Source organism: Sorex fumeus, unplaced genomic scaffold, assembly GCF_029834395.1.
Source record: "Sorex fumeus unplaced genomic scaffold, SorFum_2.1 ptg000098l, whole genome shotgun sequence".
Lineage (NCBI taxonomy): Eukaryota > Metazoa > Chordata > Mammalia > Eulipotyphla > Soricidae > Sorex > Sorex fumeus.
Window position 1 is genome coordinate 16,934,969 of NW_026606155.1, and position 24,324 is coordinate 16,959,292.

The following is a 24,324-nucleotide window of genomic DNA, read 5'->3' on the forward strand; positions in this document are numbered from 1 at the left end:
TTAATATTCTCTGCAACACTGTAAAGAAGTCTACAAACACCAGGCAATTTTTGAAAAAAAAAATTCCAAATCTATAACCACCACAAGGGAAAATCGGTCAAAACTTGGAATACTGATTTTAGGTGTATAATTAATATTGAATGAGTTGAAACCCAGTTGCCTTTTCCTGCATAATTTATCATAATTGCATATTTACTATATCATTGATCTAAAATATTTATTGGGTACCTAACATGTACCCCCCATAAAGTGTACTAGCCATTTAGAAGACTTGAAAATGAAACACTCACAGCAATTCACAATATTACCTCCTTTCAGACACCCATCCCCAAGTCCTGTTTTGAAATCAAAGCACGACCTTTGGATACTTCCTTTTTGGGGCAGATTGCATACTTTTCTTTTCATGACAAACCATCTTCAGTCAAGAGCTCCTTGGGTAGTTAATGGTGTCTTATGATGATCCTTAAAACTCTCCTCTCATTTTACTCTTGATTAAAAAGAAAGAAAGCTCGGGTTCCGAGCCCTTGACTGATTTACACTTCAATTTAATTTCTCCCTTTCTCTTTCCTCTTCCCTTTCACTGGATGAAACCTTCCATGTAATTAGGCTCAAAAGCTCTCATCAAACGGTTTGATTGAACTGCAGCACACTGAATTTCCCTTTCAGGCTGCTGGGGTAGCGCAAGCAGAGACCCGTGAGGGGGTAGCTTGCCTGGAATGGAGTAGGGATTCTCAGAGATGGCAATTAAGGAAAACAGTGCGAGTGCTTGGGGTATCTGGGCACTCTGCTGCTTCTGTGCTGATTTGTGACTCCAGGGATTATCCCAGTCCCAATGTCCACAGCCAAACAGGTGATACCTGGGAAGCTGGGGTAGCAACGCTTAGTTGCAGCAGGAAGAAAGTGAAATGGATCCTGGAAGCTGGAGCCTCTACCTACCCCTAAGAAAAGTCTAATGGGGAATAATTCACAAGCCCCGGGTGTTCATCTCTTCAGCTGTCCTCCAAATCCAGAATTTAATAATTCCACACATGCAAAACAGCTTTTGAGACTGATAAAATCCTTTCATTAGAAAATCCTTTTAGGGGCCTTATTACTTTAGGGCCTGAGGAACTGAATGTTCAGGTTATGGGTATGTTTGCACATTACTACTATTATTGTGTTAACTTGTGCAGAGAAGTTAAGTGCCTTTACTATCCCTGGATTACTGCAAAGTTTAGTTTTCTATTTTTGTTTATTTATTTTGGGTTTGTGTGTGTGGTACCAGAGATCAAATGCAGAGTCTTATACATGCAAGGCACACATATACCTCTGTCTCAGCAATGGAAAATTGCTCTTATATGACTGCTTGTCTCAGAGTTCTATAAAAAAAAACACAGAAGATAGGCACTGCAGTGGAGACACATAGTAGTCCACTGGAATAAACAAGAATGAAAGAAGAGTGTGGATGGAAGAGAAGCCCTAGAGAACTCAAGTCTCCAAATTTACAGTCCTCTGATAAGAAAGTTTTTGTTGGGACCAGAGAAATAGTATATGGGGTTCAGAAGCATGCATGGCTGGAATGTGGTCCAGTCCTTTTATGATCCCCAGCACCACATGACCCCTAAACAACACAGGGTATAGTCCTGGAGGTCCCCCCGTACTGCCTCGATAATTCCTTCACCGTTAAGAACACCACAATCTGACCTCACAATGAACTGCCAGCACAGGTAGCTGTGAATCACCCAGAGTGGCTCAAAGCACCACTTGGGAGACAAAATAAAATAAAATAAAATAAAAACGTTATCATTTTAAAAGTTTAACTCTTTTTTAAATTATAACCATCACACCGAGCAAGATATCAAATAGTAAGAGTTACTGTAACATTCCTACAATTGCAATACACAATCTTCACATTCCAGACCAGGACTTAATTAGGTTGTTGTCAAGACCTTCATGCTGCAGTGCTTTTTTTCTGGCTCAGACACCCACCCAAACATGCACACAAATAAATGCACACTTAAAAGTCATTGTCACCATTAAAAAGAACGGTTCATCGGTTTTATTCTTATAATTAATGTACTGCTGTCACATGTATGAAAGGCCAAAAACAAAAGGAGGCAGAAATGTATTCTAAGAAGTGACCTTAGAGAGTACCAAGACTCAGGCACATGCCAGGCCTGCTGTAGGTCCCAGTTCAGTCCCCAGCACCACCCTGAGCATCTCCAGAATAACCTGAGGTACCACAGGGCCTAAAGCAACTCTTGAATTGAACTACTGATACATTTAGTCAAAAATCACTGGGAGAAGTTCCCAGGACCTTTATGCATTGTTTAGTGGGACCCTTGCCAAAATTAGTTAATGTATTAGATAGCAATAATAAAACTGAAGGGCTATTCCAGAAATCATCTGAATTTTGTCTATCGATGCTGGAAAACAATAGCAAATATACAAAGGTACCTTCAAGTCATAAATTGTAAAGCTCTTCTTTAGCAGCTTAGAGAATTGAAATCAATAAGATTTGATGGTTTACCTAAAATTATAATTTGAGGAGAAAAACCGATCATAATTATTGGAAACTCAACTTCCTGATATGTGTATGCCTCACAATAGATCACAAATGTGATTCTCAAGTCCTGTTGCTCCCTGGCCATCAGAGGACTTCTCACTCTTGGGTCATCCTTGACTCCCTGCCAGCTAAGTCTATAGTCTGTAAGCTCCATAAGGCTGAATAAGAAAGCACAAATAATTCTGTTTACTCCTATGCCTGTAAATGAAGGAAGAGTTGGCCTCAATATTAGAAAACTGGTCCATGTTTGCACAGATAGCCTGACCTAGAAAATCCAATAGATTCAAAGATGAACTATTTTTAGGTGGAAGAACTTCACTGAATTGCTTAACTTTCCAAAGCACTTTCTCTGTGAGGCAGGTATGTGTTCCTTCCATTTTAGAGATAAAGACACTGAGGCACAGAATGTCTGATTCACTTGTCTGGCACTATATATGCAACTCAAGGAATAACCAGGTTGGATATACAAGAAGTTTAATTCCATGATAATAACAGTAACTACCTTGAAAGATGTTTGAGAAAGAGTAAATAAACTGAGCTAAAACATTTGGTCCAATGCCTGACACAAATTCTGTGCATACAGTTAGATCTTACAGTTGGAATATACTCAGAGTTCTCATAATAAATCCTGGACATAGTAAACCAGTACAAGAATCTTTAAATGGAGTCAGTTGTTCCAAAGAATACTACCTTGAGAAGTTTCCCAGCATCTAATATAATACTGTAAAACTGTCACTGTCCTCCAGTTGTTCATTGATTTGCTCGAGTGGCCCAGTAACGTCTCCATCATGAGACTTTGTTGTTACTGTGTTTGGCATATTTGTTGTTACTGTGTTTGGCATATCAAATATGATATAATACCGTAATAAATTTAAATATTAGTGCACAAGTCTAAATTCAAACTGCTTGCATATTCAACTTGGCTATTCCATCAGGTGCATATATGCCAGACAAGTGAATCAGATATTCCATGCCTCAGTATCTTTTTTGTTTTTTTTACATTTTGGGTCACACCAGGCAATGCACAGGGATTACTCCTGGCTCTGAACTCAGGAATTCCTCCTGGCGGTGCTCAGGGGACCATATGGGATGCTGGGAATCGAACTCGGGTTGGCCATGTGCAAGTCAAACACCCTACATGCTGTGCTATCGCTCCAGTCCCCCATTCCTCAGTATCTTTATCTCTAAAGTGGAAGAAACATTTATACCTGTCTCATAGAAAAATTAAACAAAAAAAACCCTTTAGGATATTTGAGGAATACATAAAGTTTTTTAAGTATTGCTATTATTAAGAGCAAAAATATATTAATGTAATTTTTGTAAAAAAAAAAAAAGAGGTATGCTTTCTTGTGTCTACTTTATCTAAGAATTATGGATTGATATCAGTGAATATTCAAAGGTAGTCATACATTATGCAGAGTGGTTGATAGAAAAAAAGACAGAAAATAATTAGTTTAAAGGGGAAAAAATTCAACAAACGAATTAGGGAGATAATATAGCAGTTAGTGTGTATGTCTTGCAAATGTCCTACCCAGGTTTGATCTCTCGCAACACAAGGTCTCTTGGGCATAACCTGTGTAAGTTTCAAGGACCTAATCATTGCCAGGTGTGGTCCTGGTGGTCCCTGGCAGCAGAGGGGCAAATAGCACCACATCCTGAAGCCCTAGCAAATGTGCTAACACTGTGACTGAGAATCACCAAGAATGTCCCAGGCGCCACGTCACACCACTTAGGAACCACCAATTATATACATGCATACATACATACAATAAAACTTTAGATATGCAACAGGACTCTATTCTATCCAAATCATTCAGAATATCAAATTATTACAATAGCTGAGACTTCACCTTTTATTCATCCTTGTAAAGTATTGGAATGCTGCTAAAATTGACCCTAACCATTCAAGAGGGTATTACTTTTTGTCTATGCCTTTTCAATAAGTGTCTTTAGGCTTTTATTTAAAAAAATTCAAAGCAACTGAAGTTACTCCAGCAGCTGTCAATTCTAAAGAAGCCCCAAAACTTGTGCTGCCAATCATGACTTGTTCCTGCTAAGTCTGTGATCTGAGACCAGGAATTAAGTGGACCATAGAAACTCATTTTAAAGTTTTAACCTGAGTGATGGCCTTTTGTCTTGAGTCACAGAAGCAAAGCCAAGTTTCTTTGCTGGTCATTTTACCTATTCTGGAGAGAAATATCTGTCCGAGTCCTTGTTCCTAAACTGGCGAGACATGCTATACAGGACTACACCTCTCACATGGTCTTCACAAAGAGTCTTCTGCATGACAATCTCAAATTTTTCAAATTTCCCATTTGACTTCGGATCAGGGCTGATTATTTCTTTCTTTTTGTTTGAGAACCTGCAGACAGCCGAATCCTGCCTCTCTCCTCCTCCTTTCCTCTGAAGAGAACATCAAATGACAAAGGTGCAAAGCAAATAAATGTTAAGTAAGACACTGACACTGGTTCAGTGTCTGCTGCTTTCTATCAACCCACTTTACTGCCTAGCAACCAAGGTGGCTCACCCCAAGTTCATTTCCATTTTAATGTGCCACCAGAGAAAAGCAGCCTAAATATATACCCCCGTTTCTGAAGCATATAATCTGTAAGCCACAGAAACAGGCGGATCATTTCCATTAGTTTCTTGTGTAGCGAAAACCACAATTTGCACCCAAAGCATGTAATTATATTCAAATTTTGAAAGACTGGCTTAGAAATAGTTGAAATTCATAGTTTGGGGGAAAGTCACTCACAAGTATACATGTTTATATTTTAATGTGTGCGTGTGTGTGTGTGTGTGTGTGTGTGTGTGTGTGTGTGTGTGTGTGTTGCAATGGGGTGGAGGTTGACAGAATATTTCAAAACTTTACAAATGGGAGGGACAATAAGGATCCCAGACAATGAAGCTTGCTCATTTCTGTGGGCTTTATGTTCATAGTCAAAAGTTGATAAGCAAAGTGTAAGGACTGGCTAGGGTATATATCTTTTCAAAATAATGTGATTGTAACTTCTTAGGTGAGAAACAAAATGGGTAAATATTCAGGGCATTTACCCTTGTTTTCTGGCAAAGGAGAAACAACCAGTGCAGGAAATACTCATTGGCACAGGAACCAGAATCAAAGCACTCTCTCATACTGGAATATTCCATATAGAAAGGCTTCAGAGCACCTTCATTGAACCTTATACAAAACCTGGCATCAATTAGAAAGATGCTCATAAACTATGAAATTTTACAGACCATTCCAATTCTAGAAAAATCCAACCTTGAAGGAGTTAATTTGCTTAAGCGGTGACAAATATGCAGATACAAAAGAAGGGAGAGACAAGGTTTCAACTAAAATGGGGTCTTTAAGAAATGAGAAGTTAGCTTTGCAAGAATAAAGGAGGGAGATAGATTTGGAGTCATAGGTCCTGGCTTCCAACTGATTGTGACACTGACTGGAGACATTTGGCCAAGTTCCCACTCTGCCCACCAAGTCAAGTGATCTCAAGGCTCTCCTGTAAGTCTACAGTTCTATACGCTTGAGGATGATGGGGTAGCTGAGGAAATAGCTGTGAACTGCTCATGAGTTTCTCTGTTCTTTGCCTCTTGTATAAACAACTTACCCTATGATCCTAGTTCATGATAATCATCTTACACTAAACTACTAAACACATATAACTCCATTCACAAAACACATATCACGTAAGGACATTTGGTATGTCTGATCCTTTTAATAAGGATTTTAATGGGTCAGAATAAGTTCAAGAGGACTGATACTCAAATACTCATCACAAATTCAGCCACTCTCATATACAATTTGGAAAGGTATGTCAAGTGCACTAATTGGTATACTTCATTAACCTGTGCCCCCTATCCCCAGCAAAAGAGCTTGGTGTGTTTATTTTGTGTTTCTTGAGATAATGAATGTTATAGCATAGCAGAAAGACAAGAGCTTTGGGGTCAAACATTGGTTAAAAGTCTAATTCTACTCCCATGTTATTCTATTCAAGTCACTTGAATTCTCTGAGTCTCACTGCTGTTACTGATAAAATGGTGATAACATGATCAATGTAAAGGGATCGTGAATGTTAAATAGAATCATTTATGTAAGGCACAGGAAAAGTACCTGGTACACAGTAGGTATACATTTTTCCTGTTGTATGATAATAGAAAATTCAGTCTCAAAATATTCTAAGAATAAACAAACCACTTTCTTTTTATAAACTCAGTTTCTATCCTGACCCACTCTTATTTGATTAAGCATAGAACCGAGTTTTAAACACACAGCAATCCCTTTTCTAGTAGAGTGAAGTATATTTAAATGCAAGTTGCATTCTTCCAGTCTAGCCATAACTCTGTGGTGGAAAGTATCACAGGCTTTATAATATTACACTGTGCCACTCACACATTAACAATATTCTGTTAAAGGGGTATAAAGAAAACCTGGCATATGGCTTTGGCATTAAGTAATGAAGTGGAAGAAAGCAACCCTATGAAAAGCTGGCAGACCTCTGCAACTCAGAAATTACAACAATGAGGGGGAGGTAGTCAATTTGGATGAAAACTTGGTCCTAAAATGAGGTAAAGCAATATGCATGATACACTTTCAGTAACAATATTGCAAAACATGGTGTCTTAAAAAAAGATGAAAAATGGAAAAGTGCCAGCCATTGAGGCAGGCTGTGGTGGGAGGGAAACTGGGAACACTGGTAGAGGGAAGGGGACACTGGTGAAGGGATCAGTATTGGTATACTTTACGCCTGAAATTCAAACATAAATAACTTTGTAACTTGGTATGTCACAGGGATTCAAAAAAAGAATGGTTTTAGATACACAGTAGTTTCTTTCAAGACATACAAATAAAAGAATCATGAAATCCTTAAGCTGAGAACCACTTGGAGAGATGATCTCACTCAGCCTTCTCCTTGTACAAATGAAGAAAAAATGAAAGGGACAATTAACCCAACTATAACATTAAGGCACATACAACAAGCGAGCCATCCAAAATATCACACATACAAGAAATTGTAAGTGAGAAAAATCAAGATAGCTTATAAAATTTCTAAAAGTTAAAATAATGCCATTTAAAAAATCATGTAAGAAATCACAGAATTAGTCTAGGAAGAAAACAAGAGTGAGATCTATAAGATATCACACTCTCCTCTGCATCAGAATCTGGCTTCAAATTGGGCATTTGCAAAGTTGTTCCTAAGGAATCCAATACAATGTTTACTATCTTCTCTTTAATTTGTGAATTCTAGTATCAGAAAGGACAAGAAAGGAAGTGATCCATTTCCAGATCTAAAAATATTTCTTCTAAGAAGATCTACTTTTTTCCCTAGTAAATTAATTTTTTTAAAAAGTTCTATTTTCAATGGATACTGAGAACCATATAGGGATGTTTGTATTCTGTGCAAATTTTATAGAAACAGGACCCAGTTTGAATTTACACAAAACTCTCAGAACAATTTTGGAAGCTTCTCTCCATTTACTTTACTAGGTTATTGAAATTCTACATAATTTTTCTAAGTTGGTATTCCTGAATAAAATGTGACACGCATTTCTCCCTGAAAAGACATCTATCAAATAGCACAAGCTGACCCCACAGGTTGCTCCTTTTTAGATCTGAAAACAGGGAAGTATGTGTTAAAATTCATCCTCCGCTTTCCTAAAAAATAAGAAAATGAATCAACACCTTGAAGGCAAAAAGAGTTACCAGAGAGAGAAAAATTAGAACTATATTTAACTTCAATCTGTCAACCAACAAACATTCAATATTGAAGTTGGATTTTGTACAAGGAATTGGAGAGAATTATCACTCAAATATTTTGCATAAAATATTTAACCTTCAAACATTGTTTCCTGTGTACAAATTTTTAGTTTAGTACAAAATTTTAGTTTCTTTAGTTCCCTATATAAATTCCATGACATATGTATGGTATTATGATGGCAGAAAATTCTGTTTGAAGACAAAGAAAAAGTGAGTTGTAAGAAAGTTAAGTATATTTTTTTAGAAATATAAAGTAAAGTAAAGTAAAGGCCCTCCCGTTGATCATCGATTTGCTTGAGCGGGCCCAGTAACGTCTCCATTGGAGACTTTGTTGTTACTGTGTCTGGCATATCGAATACGTCACGGGGAGCTTGCCAGGCTCTGCCGTGCGGCCGAGATACTCTCGGTAGCTTGCCGGGCTCTCCTAGAGGGGCAGAGGAATCGAACTCAGGTCGGCCATGTTGGCTGCGTGCAAGGCAAACACCGTACCGCTGTGAAAAAGTACTCCTCCCCTCCCAATTTATCCCCTTTCCCCATAGATTTAAACACCTTGTTTGAGATTTCTATCACTATAATTTGAACTTATTTTCTCATTAACTTAATCAAGAATCAGGATTATGTCACAGAGTACCCAGGATTCTTCACTTTTGTTTTAAGATAAACTTAAATTTTTATGAAATAACAGTTAAGTAGCATAATTGGTGATTTTTTAAAAAGATATTGGGTGGGGGTAGGGTGCTAGTGAAATAACTCAATGCGCAGGAGTGAATGTTTGTAGATGGAATGTCTGGGTTGGATTCCTGGCACTGCATGGCATGGCATAGCCCCTCAAGTATCACTCAGAGAAACGAGCCCAGAGTAGCCCCAAGCACTGCCAGTTGTGGCCCTACACTCTACCTTCCTGTACCCATCAAAACTGAATATATTTTTCAGCTTCCAAATAGTAGCTCTTGAGACCAATTTACCAAGGTGTTTTTTTTTCTCCACTTGAATATGAGTTGTGAATCAAGTTGATGGTATACAGAAAGGAAGAGAATGATTAAAGAAAAGTTCTTAAAGGAGATCTTAGAGAAGGAAAGTCTGCTAGCTCAGAATTGCAGTGGGTTCAAAGAGAATGAGTTTTAGAGTATGGGAAGGTCTGCAGGGCATATGGCTAGAGTCAGGATTATTGTGCATGCACACCAAAATATGGAATTGGCCATACACGATAAACTAAGGAGAAAACAAACAGAAAAAGTAACTAAGCCTGCTGGTGTTTTATGTTCTTTTACCCTGTATGTTTGGTAAAATTTGGTATTTTTCTCTCTGGGCACCATTTTATCAATTTTGTAAATTGCTCCTTTTGCCATTGAAGGTTTATTTTTTTGTTCCACTCTCAAAGTTTGAGTTCAACAGAAACTCATGAAATTATGTATTCTTCCTTAACTGGGGTAAAGGGATTATAGAGTAAATGTGCCCTCCTGTACTCATCCCCCTCCCAAGGTCCCTATGTTGAAGTTCTAAGAACAGGAACTTCAGGCTGTGAGAGCATTTGGAGTTTGTGCCTTTAAAGATGTGCCTTTCAGGGAGTACCCTCCTCTACTCTGACTAATAATCTCATAAAAAGAAAAAAATGCACACACACACATACACACACACAACAGTGGGATGCATATACACAGAGGCTGGAACATGGAAAGACATAAGGCAAGGGTAGCTATCTAGAAGTCAAGGAGAAACAGCGCCAAAGAAACCAAATATTCCCCACTAAGAATTATGAGAAAGTTGTTTCTTTTTTTGCCAAGTCACCAAGTCTTTTTTTGTTTTTTAATCGCACTAACAAATGCAGGAGGGATATAGTTTGTCTTCACAGATTTCCCTCCCAGATCACACAAGTTTTATAGTACAGAAGCATTTTGAAGTTAGACTAATTCATTGCCGTAAATGTAATATCAAATTATTACCTCTTTCAGATTAAAATCTAACCACAAAAGAATATAACGATGAAACCCTAGCTATCAATAAATCTGGTGGAAGCCTCTTTTTTGAAAGAAATTGCTACAATTTCTCATCTTCTCTTCTTATGACATGGCAGCTTTTGGATTCCCTGACACCCAGAGACCACACTGAAAATTCCTAAAGAAATTCCTACTAGGATACTGCAATCATCCTGAAATGGTCTTTCAAGAGCTCATTATTCTCCAGAACCACCCCAGGTCAGCAAATTTCAAAGAAGAAAAACAATGTATCTACAGGAGAGAACAGAAGAAACCAATTTAATTAATTCATCACCAAGGCCAAAGTTATATAAATTTTATCATTTTATCTCTCAACCAACACAATGAATTATTCAGCAAACTGAATCCCAAGAAGGAAGGGGAAAAGAAAGTGGTTACAAAGTAGCTGGCTGAGCAAAAGAAAGTGCTCATAGATCAGAGAAAAACAAGCCCCATGGCTGGAAAAACTTAAAAGGAAGATCTCCATGACAATGAGCACTTACATTCTATCAGGACTCCCTGACTCATGGGCCCTATGGGGGACCAGTGCCACATTTGTGCTAAGATGACCTAACAGGACTTCTGCTGTTCCTCTCTATACAATGGCTCCTGAGGAAAAGACTTTCTTCTAAATATACTCTGGTTGTAATTCCTTTTACAGTTGAAGGCTGAGTTATCAACTAGCAACTCCCCAAATGCCCAAAGAATCAATAAAGTCAGTAATATTATGGAGGATATATATATATATATATATATATAAAGAAAAATTATTTATAGAACCCTCTGAGAAATTCATTTTCTAAATTATAAATACTACAGTATTTTATGGGCATATGAATATGGAAGTTCTTAAAGGCAGAGAAGGGGGGGGGAAAGGAAATATACACAAAACTCCCTTCTGAAACTAAAGATTGGCAAAGAAATATATTGGGATATGTCTATATCCCATATGACTAAACTATCCCAATGCTTTTGCATGATATTTAAGTATGGAAAGGAAGTCATGAATGAAATACACTTCAAAGTGTATTTTGAATAATGGAAGAAATAATAAATTTTGTAAAATGTTTATACAATCTACATCTTGTAAAATATAAAATGCATCCTAGCAGATATGGTATAAACTATGAAAATTATAATACATTCATTTTACAATGTGTTAATTTTTTTGTATCCAGTTCCTATTCTAGCCCTCATGTTTTTAAAATTATAGAAGTGCTTCTCTTCGTAAATGATCAAAATATATAACATTATTCTAGCTGAACCTATATCTTAGTTTTCCACACTCTCTTACTTTTCCAGCCTTAGCAAGCATCATAGCACCTGCCACAGTGTTCACTGAATGACTATTGAATAGAAGAACATGAATATGAAAGCAAGCCGGGAGGGAGGCTGAGAAATTGCACTGACAAATGGGTTGGGGGGCGGGGGGAGAGGAGTGTGCTAGATACCTATGCTCTGCTGAGACAAAATTCTATTGTGAGGCCATTTTGGGTATCCCAGGATTAGTCCACACTTTATGAGTATAGATTTAGTCTCCCTAACTCAGAAAGAAGCTCAAAGCTTCTGGAGCCTGTCCTGGGGTTAAGATTTTAGACAAACTTATTCTAATTATCTAAAGATCAGAACAAAGCATAAATAGAAAGATCAGCTATTTGGAGGATTTTCGTGCCATCTCATTTTGAACCCTCATCATCAGGTAGAATGTTCTGGAAGGAATGGGCAGAAACAGCTCACCACAAGACAGCTTTGACATCTAGAAAATGGGAAGGAGGTAGAGAAGAGTAAGAGCAAACAAAACATCTCTTTTGAAGCAAGAAAGCTCTTTGACTGAGGCTCTCCTTTTTATTTTCTCTCAGAATGAAGGGCATTTCCCTCTTCATAGACAATAGAGATTGTTTCTTTTATGTCTGGATTAAGGTTGGCAGAAAAACATCAGTAAAAATCGTTAGTTTTATGATGCAATGCCTCCTACCTCCACCATTAGATTTAAAACACAAAAAACAAAAACAAAAAACAAATGCTGTTAGCTAACCCTTTGTCTTGAATTAGGGAAATGTAGGTGTATTCCAACATAAAATAGGGAAGACACAAGCAAGGCTGGGTTTTCAGGACACAAATAGCCAAAGTTTATTTGTGGGATTGGTACTAGAGGTTGAGTCTTATTGATTTCTGCTTCTCTAGATTTCAAACTCAAGAAAACATTAAATATGAAAAAAAATCATCCAGTATCAATGAATTAACCCCCCGCACTCCAGGTCAACAGGGGTTAGAACTTAAAGGTAGAGGGGGATGCTGAGAGTAGAATTCTTGAACTTTCTAGTTTTAGCCATGCCAGACCATGAAGTAATTTACTCATTTTACAGCTCTGGAGTCTCAAAGAGTGTTCCAAAGGTCTCTGCTATTTACTCACTTTGTAATACTTTTTTCATCATAGAATTAACCCTTTTAGGAAGGGAGGAACAGTAGAAGAAAGAAGGGGTTAGAGAGTGAGAGAAGTAGAGAGAGAGGAGAGAGAGAGAGAGAGAGAGAGAGAGAGAGAGAAGAGAGAGAGAGAATGACAGATTTAGGAACCCCTGGGAAATATCACACTGCAAATTTTATTAGTTACTAGTAGCTGCTTTTAACTGTTTAAGTCCTGAAGAGAATCAGAGTACCAGGACCCTGTCAGTCTATAACCTCTAACTCATGCATAAAATCTTTATCTCCCCACTGATCATTTACACTAATTAGCAAAATTTAGCTAATTATCACTAAGCATTTCCGTGTTTAATTATAGCCATCAGTAATAGTTTATCTGCCCCCCCCTTTCTCCCCTCTCCTTTCCCCCTTTTTATCATCCCATTCCCAACTCCCTCTTGAGATCTGTCAGTTTCTATTTCAAAGAAATTCTTTTGCTTTGGGGGTGGTTGCACTTTTCTCTTCTAGGTAGATGTATGGTTTTGTTTTATTGGGGTTTGGGTTTTTGGAAAACCTACATCAGACTGGCAGGAATCACAGAGAAAACAGCAACCAGAGCAAGATCAAGCATTCCCTCCTTCTTCCCACCCTCCTCCACCAAACTTACAAGCTCTGAGCTGCTTGACAACTCCATCAAATAAAATTTAAAGAGAGAGTCAAAAAGAGCCAGAGTATGTGCTGGCATTTTCTCAATGTGTTTCCGCTCACCACTACAGACAGCACAGAACAGAAGTCCACAGCTAGGAGGCAGTGGGAAGAACTGATGTTCAGAACAGGGGCTGTGAGCTAGAGGTCTGCAAAATACAAGCTAGGGCAGGGGACCTCCGTGTGGTTCACTCACACAGCTCCCTGGAGAGCTGCTCCTGCAGTTGGGCTCTTGTGATTCCTGCTCTTCTCTCCACCGGGTGGAGTGCATAGTAAACAAATAACAAGTACCCTTCTTTAGAACAGTTTACTACAGCCTACTCCTGCCTTAGTGGCAGGTATCACCCTGACAGAGTCAGGATGCTCAGAGCTGAATACATTTTTTTAAGAAGGAAAAATCATTGCTCTCTCCCTTCAATGGCTATGCAAGAAGAATTTGGGGGAACAAAACCAGCACAGCCTTATTGTGTGAACAAACCTGCCAGGTAGATCTCTCATAGAAATCAGACCTGGATAAAGAGTGACATCGAAGTTACTCTAATTTGCACTTTGTCAATTCGAAGGGATTTGACTTCATCTTATATATTGCCCCCTCTCTGCTGGTCGGGTATGGACAGTTTTCACCATTGCTGCCTTTGCTGCTCTCTCTGTCAGGCAGTGTGGACAAACATAAAGCTGGTTGGACAACAATGACCACTGATTATGAATTATATTTTCTGCCTTCTTACACTCAGCTGGCTCTTCTCCTGACCTTTATCACAGTCTACTTTATAGCAGTTCAATCAACTTGAGATGAAAGCCCCGAGGCTTCCTGCTATTATTTCCCAGAGACTAGCTTCCAAACCAGAACAGAGAAGGGGGACAGCAAGGAGAATGAGTGAATTCTCAAAGTACAGCACCAGGGACTTCTCCGATAAGTTGTCTACCATCACGGCGTGGGAGAGGGGGAGGGGTAGAAGGTAGCCGGTTGCAAAGGAGAGAATGTGATTTTTACGCAGCTATGTACAAATACAGAGAGCTAAGAAGAAATTGGGGGAAAAGGGGGTGAATGAGTGGGACAGAAAAATATTAGCCTTTCACAGGAAATTGGACCATTTCTTCCTTCATGCACATGCGTTGCTTTTCATCATTGTTCAATTTTCCGTTCTAGTCCCACCCTTGCCATTACCTGAAAGGGGAGTGGGTTAAGGAATTGCTACGCCCCCGTTAAAACGATAAAGAGCAGAGAGACCCACCGTGCCCTCCTCGAAGGGAAACAGGGGAGCGATAGATAGAAATAGGCACTGAGTGATGCTTGCTGCCATGGAAATGGTGCTCGTGCTGTGAGTGAGACCCAGGCGAGGAAGAGGAGGAAGAAGAGGAGGAAGCTACATTAGAGGAACTCCACACAGAGCTGACGATACATCCCCAGAAGAGGGACCAGATCCCAAGCGTCCAGGCCGGCCGGCGAGGAGGGCTCCGTCGCGCGTGGATTCTCAGGTGCATGGTCAACGCACTGGACCACTACTGATGGGCAGTTTGAATTCCAGCCGGTGAGGAATAATGAAGTTCATGGTGCCCGGCGGCCCATTATAGCAGGAGGAAGACTTGCCCAAATTTCGGAGAGAAGAATAAAAAGCCCTTTCAAGACGGACGGTGAAAAGGTTAAAACAATGATAGTAAGAATAGAAGTACTTTAAAAAAAAAAAAAAGGCAAAAACACCTTCCCTTACCCAAGCCTGAAATTTAGGATGCCAAAGTCCACCCCGGCATAGCAGTACTCCTAGGGAGTCCCGGAATAGCACACATGTCAAAAGGGGTTTGCCCCGGCGCCGCTCCCTCCGATTCCCAGGCACCTGGGGTCGGATGACTTAACTGGGCACTTCTGGAAGCCACCGAGGAAAAGGCGCAAAGGAAGGAAGAAGAGAAGGACGCAGTCGCCGACCCAAGTAGTAGGCTCAGGTTAGTTTATCCCAACATCGAAGCAGTTTGAACATGTTTCCCCCTTTTCCACTGCCAGGCGAGGCAACGCAGAACTGTCGGCCCAGGGCTGGGGGGTCTGCAGGTGGGAGAGTTCTCCGGGAGCCCCTGCGCGTCGGGGCGGCGGGGCTCAGTTAACCCTGTGCGGTCTGGAAGAGCGCCACGGAGCAGCCGCGGGCGTCCCGGGCCGCCCCACGGGATGGCCAAAGCCGAAGCCGCCGGAGCAAGAGGAGGATCGGACGGGAGGGCAAAAGCAAGAGAAGGAGGATCCCGAGGCGGCCGCCCGAATTAACTAAGCACCGGACGGAGGGCGGCGGGTGGGCGAGGCCGCGGAGCGCGAGCGGCGGCGGCGGCGGCGGCGAGGACCCGAAGGCGGGCGGGCAGCTGCCAAGTGCGCGCCACCGGGAGGCACAGGTGAAGCGGAGCGCCGAGTTGGGGAAGCCGATTCTCCGAGGGGCAAGTCCTATGCAAATCGCGCCGTCCCGGGAGCAAATCAGGGCGGGCCGAGCGCTCGGCCGAGGGAGGGGCGCGGGCGCCCCGGGATCCCGGCCCGCCCCAATCCGGCGGGCGCTCGTCTACACCCGCGCCCGCCTCCCGCTCGCCCCGGGCGCCCGCCCAGCGCTCGGCTGCTCCACTCGAGTGTGTATGCGCGCGTGCGTGTGCGTGTGCGTGTGTCTGTGTGTGTGTGTGTCTGTGTGCATGTGCGTGTGTATGTGTGTGTGCACGCGCGTGTGTGTGTGCATGTGCGTGTATGCGCGAGTGGATGTGTGTGTCGGAGTGGGTAAAGCACCTTTTCTTCTTTTCTTTTTCACGCCCCCCCCCCTCCTCAGTTTGCGAAGGGAAAATATAGACGGCGGCTAAGAGAAGTAGTAACCCCAAATCGAAATAAAAATAAACCGCTTGAGTCAGCAGGAGCGCAGGCTGGAGCACTGGCCCGCGGTGGTGGTGCCGCACGCAGACTCGAGCCCTCCCGCTGGCGGTCAGCACCCGGCCTGTGTGTGTTTGTGTCACTTTAGAGTTAAGATGCTCCACACTCTCCAGGCGAATGAAGGGCAGGAACCCGGGGCTGGACTCTCCAGTCAGGGCTGGTAAAGAGGAGCCCGGGAACTCCAGAAGGTGAATGGCTTGCGGTCTGGAGCCCTCCTGTAAAAGTGGCTTCCAGCACAGGTGGACAGGATGCGCCTGGAATTCGGGATCAAAAGGTTAATGACGCTCACACCCATGGGTTTCTCAAAGACCTTCAGAAGGGTCGAGGGCTGCTGCATCTGCTGTCTGCGGGAAGAGCGCGGCTGGTAGGTCCTGAACAGCATCCTTGGAGGTGCTGTCCTCCACCCCCAGGTTGATAAAACCCTCATGTGTCTCTACTGCTGCTCCCGCCCCCAAATATCAAGCATTTAAGCCCAGGCAGGACCACCAGGGACGAAAGAGATTTGGCGTGCCTTGACTTTCCATCTGGCATCAGGAGGAAGCTGGTCCAGGGCTCTGCCAGGAAGTAGACCCACACCACCACCCAGCCTCCATCCAGCCCTGTCCGCTTTCCTTCTCCGCCCCAGTCTTTATGCCATACAGGTGTTGAGCAAGAAGCACAACCCCAGCTGGCAACCTTCATCCACCCAACCCTTTTCTACCTGCTCCTGTTAACTTTGCCTCCTTACTCATCTTGGATTTTAAAAAGCCATTTAAGGGGTCAAGAGAAATAAAGAGGTTACGGTACTAGGTACTAATGCTCACAGTACCTCCAGGTGTGACCAGAAAAAAAAATGCCCCCATCTGATAAAAGGTATAACAATTCTGTTTCTTCTATTCCTCTCTCCCCCCTCCCCGTGCCCCGTGGGGTCCAAGGAATGTATCCTAGTTAAATCATATTATTCTCACTCTATGATACTTCCTGGCAAAATCCTATCATATATATACAATACATATAAAGGAGGTTATAGCATCAATGATCTTCTCAATGAACTTTTAAGCCCTCCCTGAGGATAACTAACAGGGATTAAGACAGCTCTCTGTTCTTAGCGTTCTGGAGACAGCCCAAGGAGATATTGAGGCAATTAATGTTTTATACCTTTGTAACACATAATGATGCCACGTCTATAAATTATTCTTCAAGGTCAAATATCAAATCCATTTCAGAATGATCATGGTGACATCTTATTTTGGTTCTGAAATCGGTGCGCCCTGTGTTCCCAAGGTCCATGGTGCTGATGGCAAAAGGTGCTAAGTCATCCCCACTGCACTGGCTCCCAACTGTGAGGATGACTCAGGATGCAGAGCCTCTGAGGAAGCTGACTTTTAGACAAGGTCTTCCATGCCCTGGAGTGATGGCCCACAGAATTGGTGTCTCACAGCAGCAATGTATAGCTAGGAATATCACAGCAAGAGAAAGGTGTGGTTTGTGGAGTCTCCATTTAAAAATAATTTCCTCTTTTATAAAGGCAGCACTGGACACAGATTAGTATTGTTCCTAAAGTACAGAAAAGTAAGTTAAAGTTCCATGAATGTTAATGATACATTTAGGGTCTTGTTGGTAGGGAAAAAAAAACCCTTTGAATCCTATGTATCTTCCCCTACGGTACATGATAATCCTCACTCAATCCAACTGCTTCTGGAGTCAGTCTTCTCATTAGATTTCCAATGTACACTCTGATCTTATTCTAACTGTATCATACCCTAAAGGGATCTGGATGTCAAGACATATTCAGTTTTCCAACTCTATCTTCCAGATGACCTCTTACTATCCTATCCCTTCCCAGACCTTTCTTCTGTCTCTTGAAAGTAGCAAGTTCATTCCTACCACAAGACCTTTACATTTCCTGACTCCTATGGGCTGGAGGGATAGCACAGCCGTAGGGCGTTTTCCTTGCAAAGCAGCCAACATGGCCGACCCGAGTTTGATTTTTCCACCCCTCTCGGAGAGCCCGGCAAGCTACCCAGAGTATCTCCCCTGCATGGCTTTGCCAGTGATGTATTCAATATGTCAAATGCAGTAACAATTGCCACAATGGAGACATTACTGGGCCCCCTAGAGCAAATCGATGAACAATGGGAGGACAGTGAGAGTGATTGTCTGAAGTGTTCTTTATCCTTCCTTCCTCCCTTTCATCTTTCATTCCTTTTCTTTCATCCTATTTCCCTTACTTTCTCCCTTTAGCTTTAATATTTTGGGGGGGGGGCGCAAATCCAATGAGACTCAGGGGTTTCTCCTGGTTTTGTGCTCAGGGATCACTCCTATCACTCCTGGAGAAGCTGAAGGACATATGTGGTGCTGGGGATTGAACTGCGGTCAGCTACATGCAGAGCAAGCCTAGGGCTATCCGGCCCCTCCCAAATGCTTTAATATAGCCAGTTAATTTCAAACCCACCTCCTTAGAAGCCCTTTCTGAATCTTATCTAAATTTAATCATTGTCATCTTTTAAAAGACACTCTGAATAAAAATTTAAAAAATAATAAAAAAAGGCACTCTGTGCCATTATCTTATTCCATTTCCTTCACACCACGTTCCATTTAAAAAAAAAAAAAACTTTCCTGCATTTGCTCATATTCTGTCTCCTTTAGAGAGAATAAATGTCCCTAGGAGCTGAGACAAAGTTCTGTTGTCTCTTTATGCTGTGTATAGAGTGTAGCACATAGTAAGCAAGAAGCTCAGCAAATAGTTACTGAATAATCAAATACAAAGAATTAATTGTGAGTCTCATGCTCACATGGTATTAGACTGTTTCATTTTCACACATTTATCTGGTTTTAGTGATACTAGTCCCAGAGTCATATATTTCCAGAGTTGACAAGTTGATTATACACCTTTTTTTTTTCAGTTGACAGATTGTTGGAGACACCATTTTTCACTCTGTCTCAAGGAATATGGTGGACGCTCAGATGGACCTTCCAATCTCATTCTTGGGAAGGAAACAGTAGAAAGAATGCTTAATGAAGCTCAAGAACTAGAAATTCTGCTGGTGTGTCACAGCTGGAACTATTCATTCCACTTGTCATACTTATAATTTATTTATTTGCATTTTTGCAAAATGTCAAAAGAAGTAACTATGAATTTCAGGAGGCTGATTCCATTTGGGGTCCCACTGGATACTATGAGGTACTAGAGACAAAACATATTAAGTCAGGTTTATTTTTCTTCTTCCATTCCAAAGAGATAGGCTACAGTTATCCTAAGAAAATATTTGTCTTTCTCCTATTGAATATATAGCTGCTTTTCTGGTAAGTTTTCATTCTCCCATGTCTTCCTCCCATCCAACAAGGTCCCACCTAAACATCCTATTAAAGTTATTCTACTAGATCTATTAAAGTTTGTAATAGGTTGACATATGAAATATGTAGTTTGGATATGCAGTGTCAGTGATAGCGTCAAAACACTGCCTGCAGCTAGAGATGCAACTAGAAAATCTGTCCTCTTCTCTACTAACACCCACTGCTTCCTTCCTCCTTCCTGACTTTTCTTCTCCTGTAGATCCCCAAGTGAAAACTCTTGCAAATGAAACACACAGCGATGAGGTAGAGATGAGCGTCCACTTTGGAGATAGAAAAGGAGAAAAATAGATCTATGCTCACCACAGATTTCAAGTTGAAAAGTATAAATAATTTCACAGGAACAACCATGCTTCGCTTCACATGAATAAACGCCTGTGGAATCCTAAGCAGACTTTTTGGAAACTTTAGTTTCTGAATGGAATAAAGTGGTTGTTCTTTAAGGAAAACAACCATAGCTGAGTTTGTATGGTTCATAATCATTCTCCATTATTGTAGGCTCAGAATTTCATATGATAGATTTCCTCCCTGGGCTCACAACCTCTGCCGCTTCAGCACCCCTCTAGGAAACTGTATGATATGAGCATCCTTATCATCTTTCTGTTGTGTTTTGCTCTTTATTTCAGCTAGAAAATAGACTGGGGGACTTTTTGAAAGTTCTAAAATTCAGCCCAGTGATACTACTTGATCGTGTCAGCTACAAGAAAGCTAATGTGAAGTCACCCTGCTGCTCTCTCACAATTCATTTGTCTCGGCACATGCCTCTTCTCACTTGTGTGGACTCTGACTTTCCACTTGGAGGCCAAAAGGAAACAGCTGCCAAGTTGTTTGTGACAGGCACATCTAATATGACTGCACAGACACGGAAAGACAAGAGCAATCTGATTTTGTGTGAGTCCTCGGTTCTAGGTCAGCTGCCTCTTTCCCCAAAAACGAAGAGGAGGAAAGGCTTACGTTCTTTTTGACATAGGGTTCTAAAAGGTTTAGATGAGGGGAAACTAAACAATAGTTAAACTCTCATAATGTGAAACGAAATAAAAGTCCTGAAGAAATGATGATGACATGCTGTTAAATATATATAAATGTTCCAGTGATGCTATAAAACAGTCGAACTTTGTTTTATGATATGTCAGTTCTATTTATTTAGAGGCACATCATTCATCTTTCTACTCATTTATTTAAGGAAGTCATCCTACAACAAAGCAGAGTTTGATTGTATTTTCCATATGGGGTATACACAGAAGGTTTAAAGCATCATTTTTGTGACTATTTGGCTTTTTAAAGACAGTGGCATCCCTGTTTAATTTTATAATTTGAAGAATGTATACATTATTTCTGTTTCTTTAACCTACCTTTCTTCTAAACCTCCATAGTTATTCTCTTGTCCTCCTTGTGGCTGAAAGGGGGATATCAGTGGTTTGGTGTTGAAAAAAAAGTTCTCTAGGAAATTATCCAAATTTCTGGAGAAAGAGAAGGGCTGTGAGATGGAGTGTGGAGAGACTAGCAAGGGGAACAGAGAGAGAAGGAGGTAGGAGAATTATAGGAGCAGGCACATGGAGAGAGAGAGCCCAGGTTGCGAGATGGAGCACAGAGAGATGAGCTGGAGAGACATGATGAGACGGGAATGAGGGGCAGTGTGAGACTAGAATGGGAAGCTCAGAGAGACTGGGGCAGGTGCTTTGGGGAGAATGGAATAAATGTATAAATACAGTGACAAATTCTAAGCATCTTTAAATATCATCTTTCTGAATTATAATCTGGGACTAATCACACAATCTATAAAAATGGTCTATGGTGGCAATTTAGGAAGATAGTATATGTGAAGTATATTCATATATACACACAATATAATATATGGTGAAAAAAATCACTAACAAAATTATTATGATTATAAAATCATTAATTTATAATGATAAAATTATTCCACTGTCCTCCCATTGTTCATTGATTTGCTCTAGCGGACCCAATAACATCTCCATTGTGAGACTTGTTGTTACTGTGTTTAGCATATTGAATATGTCACGGCTTTGCCGTGGGGGCAAGAAACACTCATTAGCTTACCAGGCTGGCCAAGAGGAGTGGATGAGTCGAACCTGGGTCAGCCAGGACTGCCACGTGCAAGGCAAATGCCCTACCGCTATGCATTATCCATAATTATAATAATAGTAACTACAAGTAGTCACTACATCATAACGGTAATTCTAAACTTACTATTAGTTTTAATAAACTATTCTTCAGAAAACTCCATGAAGGTAAGTTATCCTTGCAAAGAGATGTTTCTCTTTGTTGCTACAAATCTCAAGAGGCATAAGGGAACTAAAAACTCCCTTGCAATTGTACGGAAAACAACTCTCATGTGTTACCTGACTCACTGTATTTTCTCTGTCCGCATTTCACAGAAAGGGGAACAGCTTAATTGCATCCTTCTCAATATCTGTCAAGTCAACTCCCAAACACCAAAGCATCTCATGGTTTTAGAGCCAGAGATGATGAGCTACAAAAGCTCAATTTTCTTTTATAAGTCATCATTTTCCAATGTAGGCTGAAACTCTCCTGATCTTTCTGCCTTGGGATCTAGAAGGGCTCTCTGGCTTTCTTTCCTATCTCTTAAGTTTCAATTTTTCTTTTCTTAATTTTCAGTTGTTGGGCCAGTGTGATAGTACAGCAGGTAATGTGCTTGCCATGGATGTAGTCAACCCAGGTTTGATACTTGGCAACTCATGTGATCACCTCAGCACCTGTAGGAGTGCTCCCTGACCCTAGAACTAGGAGTAAACCCTGATTAACACAAGGTATGACCTCCAAACAAAATAAACAATTAGTACATAAATTCAGATTCTTTACCCTGCCCTCTGAAAAGTTGTGATTTAAAACACTTTGATTCCCATTGTTTTTACTATTTTTACACTACTCAGTAAATAGTTATGAGGACTGTACCTGGGAATGAGGCTCTTATTCAGTACAGAAACAATATTACTATTCTGTGCAGTACAAACCCCAGGAACATTAGTTTCATTCAATGTGGGTAAGGCTACAGGTAAATCCCAAGGCATTTCTAATGAAATTAAGATGACCTAAAGACTTCAACATTGAGGGAGTTATAGTATAGCAGGAAAAACACTTGCCTTGCATGTGTCCTACCCATGTGTAATCCCTGGCACCCTTCACAGTCCTCTGAGTCCTGCCAAAAGTGATCCATGAATGCAAAGCCAGGATTAAGTCCTGAACATAATGGGCTTTGGCCCCCAAACCAAAATAGACAACAAATTCTGTTATAAAATTCTAAGGGATTCTTTTCAAGGCAGCAGACTTTCCATCACAGGAAATGTTCATTAAATTGATGTCCTTAGGGACTCTGAAGTTGTCCTGGAACAAGTGAGAAGATGGAGTATAAAACCTGTATTTTCTTTTTCAAATTTTTCTCTGAGAATGATTAAGTTTTTTTTTTAAATTTCTTTGTCATTTATACTGTATTTTATTAAATGTGATATCTCGGCCTGCTTTTTTTGAAGCTTAAACTCCTGGCTGCTGCAAAAATCACCACACACCTCTTGTTATTAAAATATTATATGCTGAGGTTAAGAATCTGAGAGTTCTGTACAATAAATTGGATTGTTGCACTAGAACTTAATTTTTCATTATTTCATGCTGTACAAGTTGTCTCTAGACATATTAACAATTTTATGTTTCTATTTTAAATATCATTTTCCCCACCAGCAACACCTACACAGCTTCTATTTCTGTGATATAAGAGGGCATTTTTCATTGGTACAGAGCTCTTAGCTGTGAGAAGAGTGTATTGATATGCTCGGCTTATTACCCCTTACCCTCCATCAGGGAATACTGTGCACTGCACATATACAAGCCCATGTTCTCTTAAACATGTATACTTATCTTGAGAATCCTAGGACAAAAAAGAAGCGATCTGCTTTCTACCCAAGACAAAGTCATTATTCCTCAGGAGATGGCATGGAAAGAGAAAGAGTTAGTTACTAAAGAGACACTAGGATAGTTAGTAAAACAAATAGAAAGAAAGAAAATTATATATTAGTAAAACATTATAGTTCAATATTGGAATTAAGTGAACTATTACTATAAAACATCATTCTAGAATGATGCTTTCATGGCTTGTACAGCAACAACATAAATCATGATCACGATCATGATCATCCTGTTGTTCGTCGATTGCCTCGAGCAGGCACCAGTAATGTCTCCTTCATCCTAGCCCTGAGATTTTAAAAAGTGCCATATTCAAGGCTCTTTCAGGGTTAGAAGAATGATACCCACCATTGTTACTGGTATTTGGCATATTGGGTACGCCACGGGGAGTTTGCCAGACTCTGCCATGTGGGCAGGTTACATTCGGTAGCCTGCGAGGTTGTCTAAAAGTGAGATTGAGATAATAAGATGCTGCACAGCCGCATTTGTGGCCACGTGCTTCTGGGAGCTGGGTTTTGTAGTCTCTGGGTCTTGGCCAGAAGGAAAAAATGGCAATATGGTAAAGCTAAGATTTAAGAGGGAACTGGAATATTTTGAAAATGTGAGATAGTACATAAGTATTTTTAAAGTTAAAAACTGAACTATGTAGATATAGCAGAAGAGAGAATTAGGAAACTGGACAAAAGAAATAGGAAGCTTGCCAAAATGCAGTAAGTAAAGTAAAGTAAAGTAAAGGCCCTCCCGTTGATCGTCGATTTGCTCGAGCGGGCCCAGTAACGTCTCC

General features: G+C 40.7%; 1 protein-coding gene across 24 annotated transcripts in view; it reads right to left on the minus strand.

Moving 5' to 3' along the window:
- Window positions 1-24,324, minus strand: part of NRXN3 (neurexin 3) — a 1,716,647-nt gene that overhangs the window by 582,866 nt on the left and 1,109,457 nt on the right. For 2 of the 24 annotated variants that reach the window (XM_056134050.1, XM_056134046.1), the window contains exon 1: window positions 14,617-15,500. The exons of 19 other annotated variants lie outside the window; for them this stretch is intronic. In XM_056134050.1, the coding sequence (XP_055990025.1) occupies window positions 14,617-14,866 (250 nt within the window). In that variant the 5' untranslated portion in view covers window positions 14,867-15,500. Of the gene's footprint in view, window positions 1-14,616; window positions 15,502-24,324 lie in introns of those variants that run through there. 3 more of the 24 variants (XM_056134045.1, XM_056134047.1, XM_056134048.1) reach the window with 2 other exon arrangements.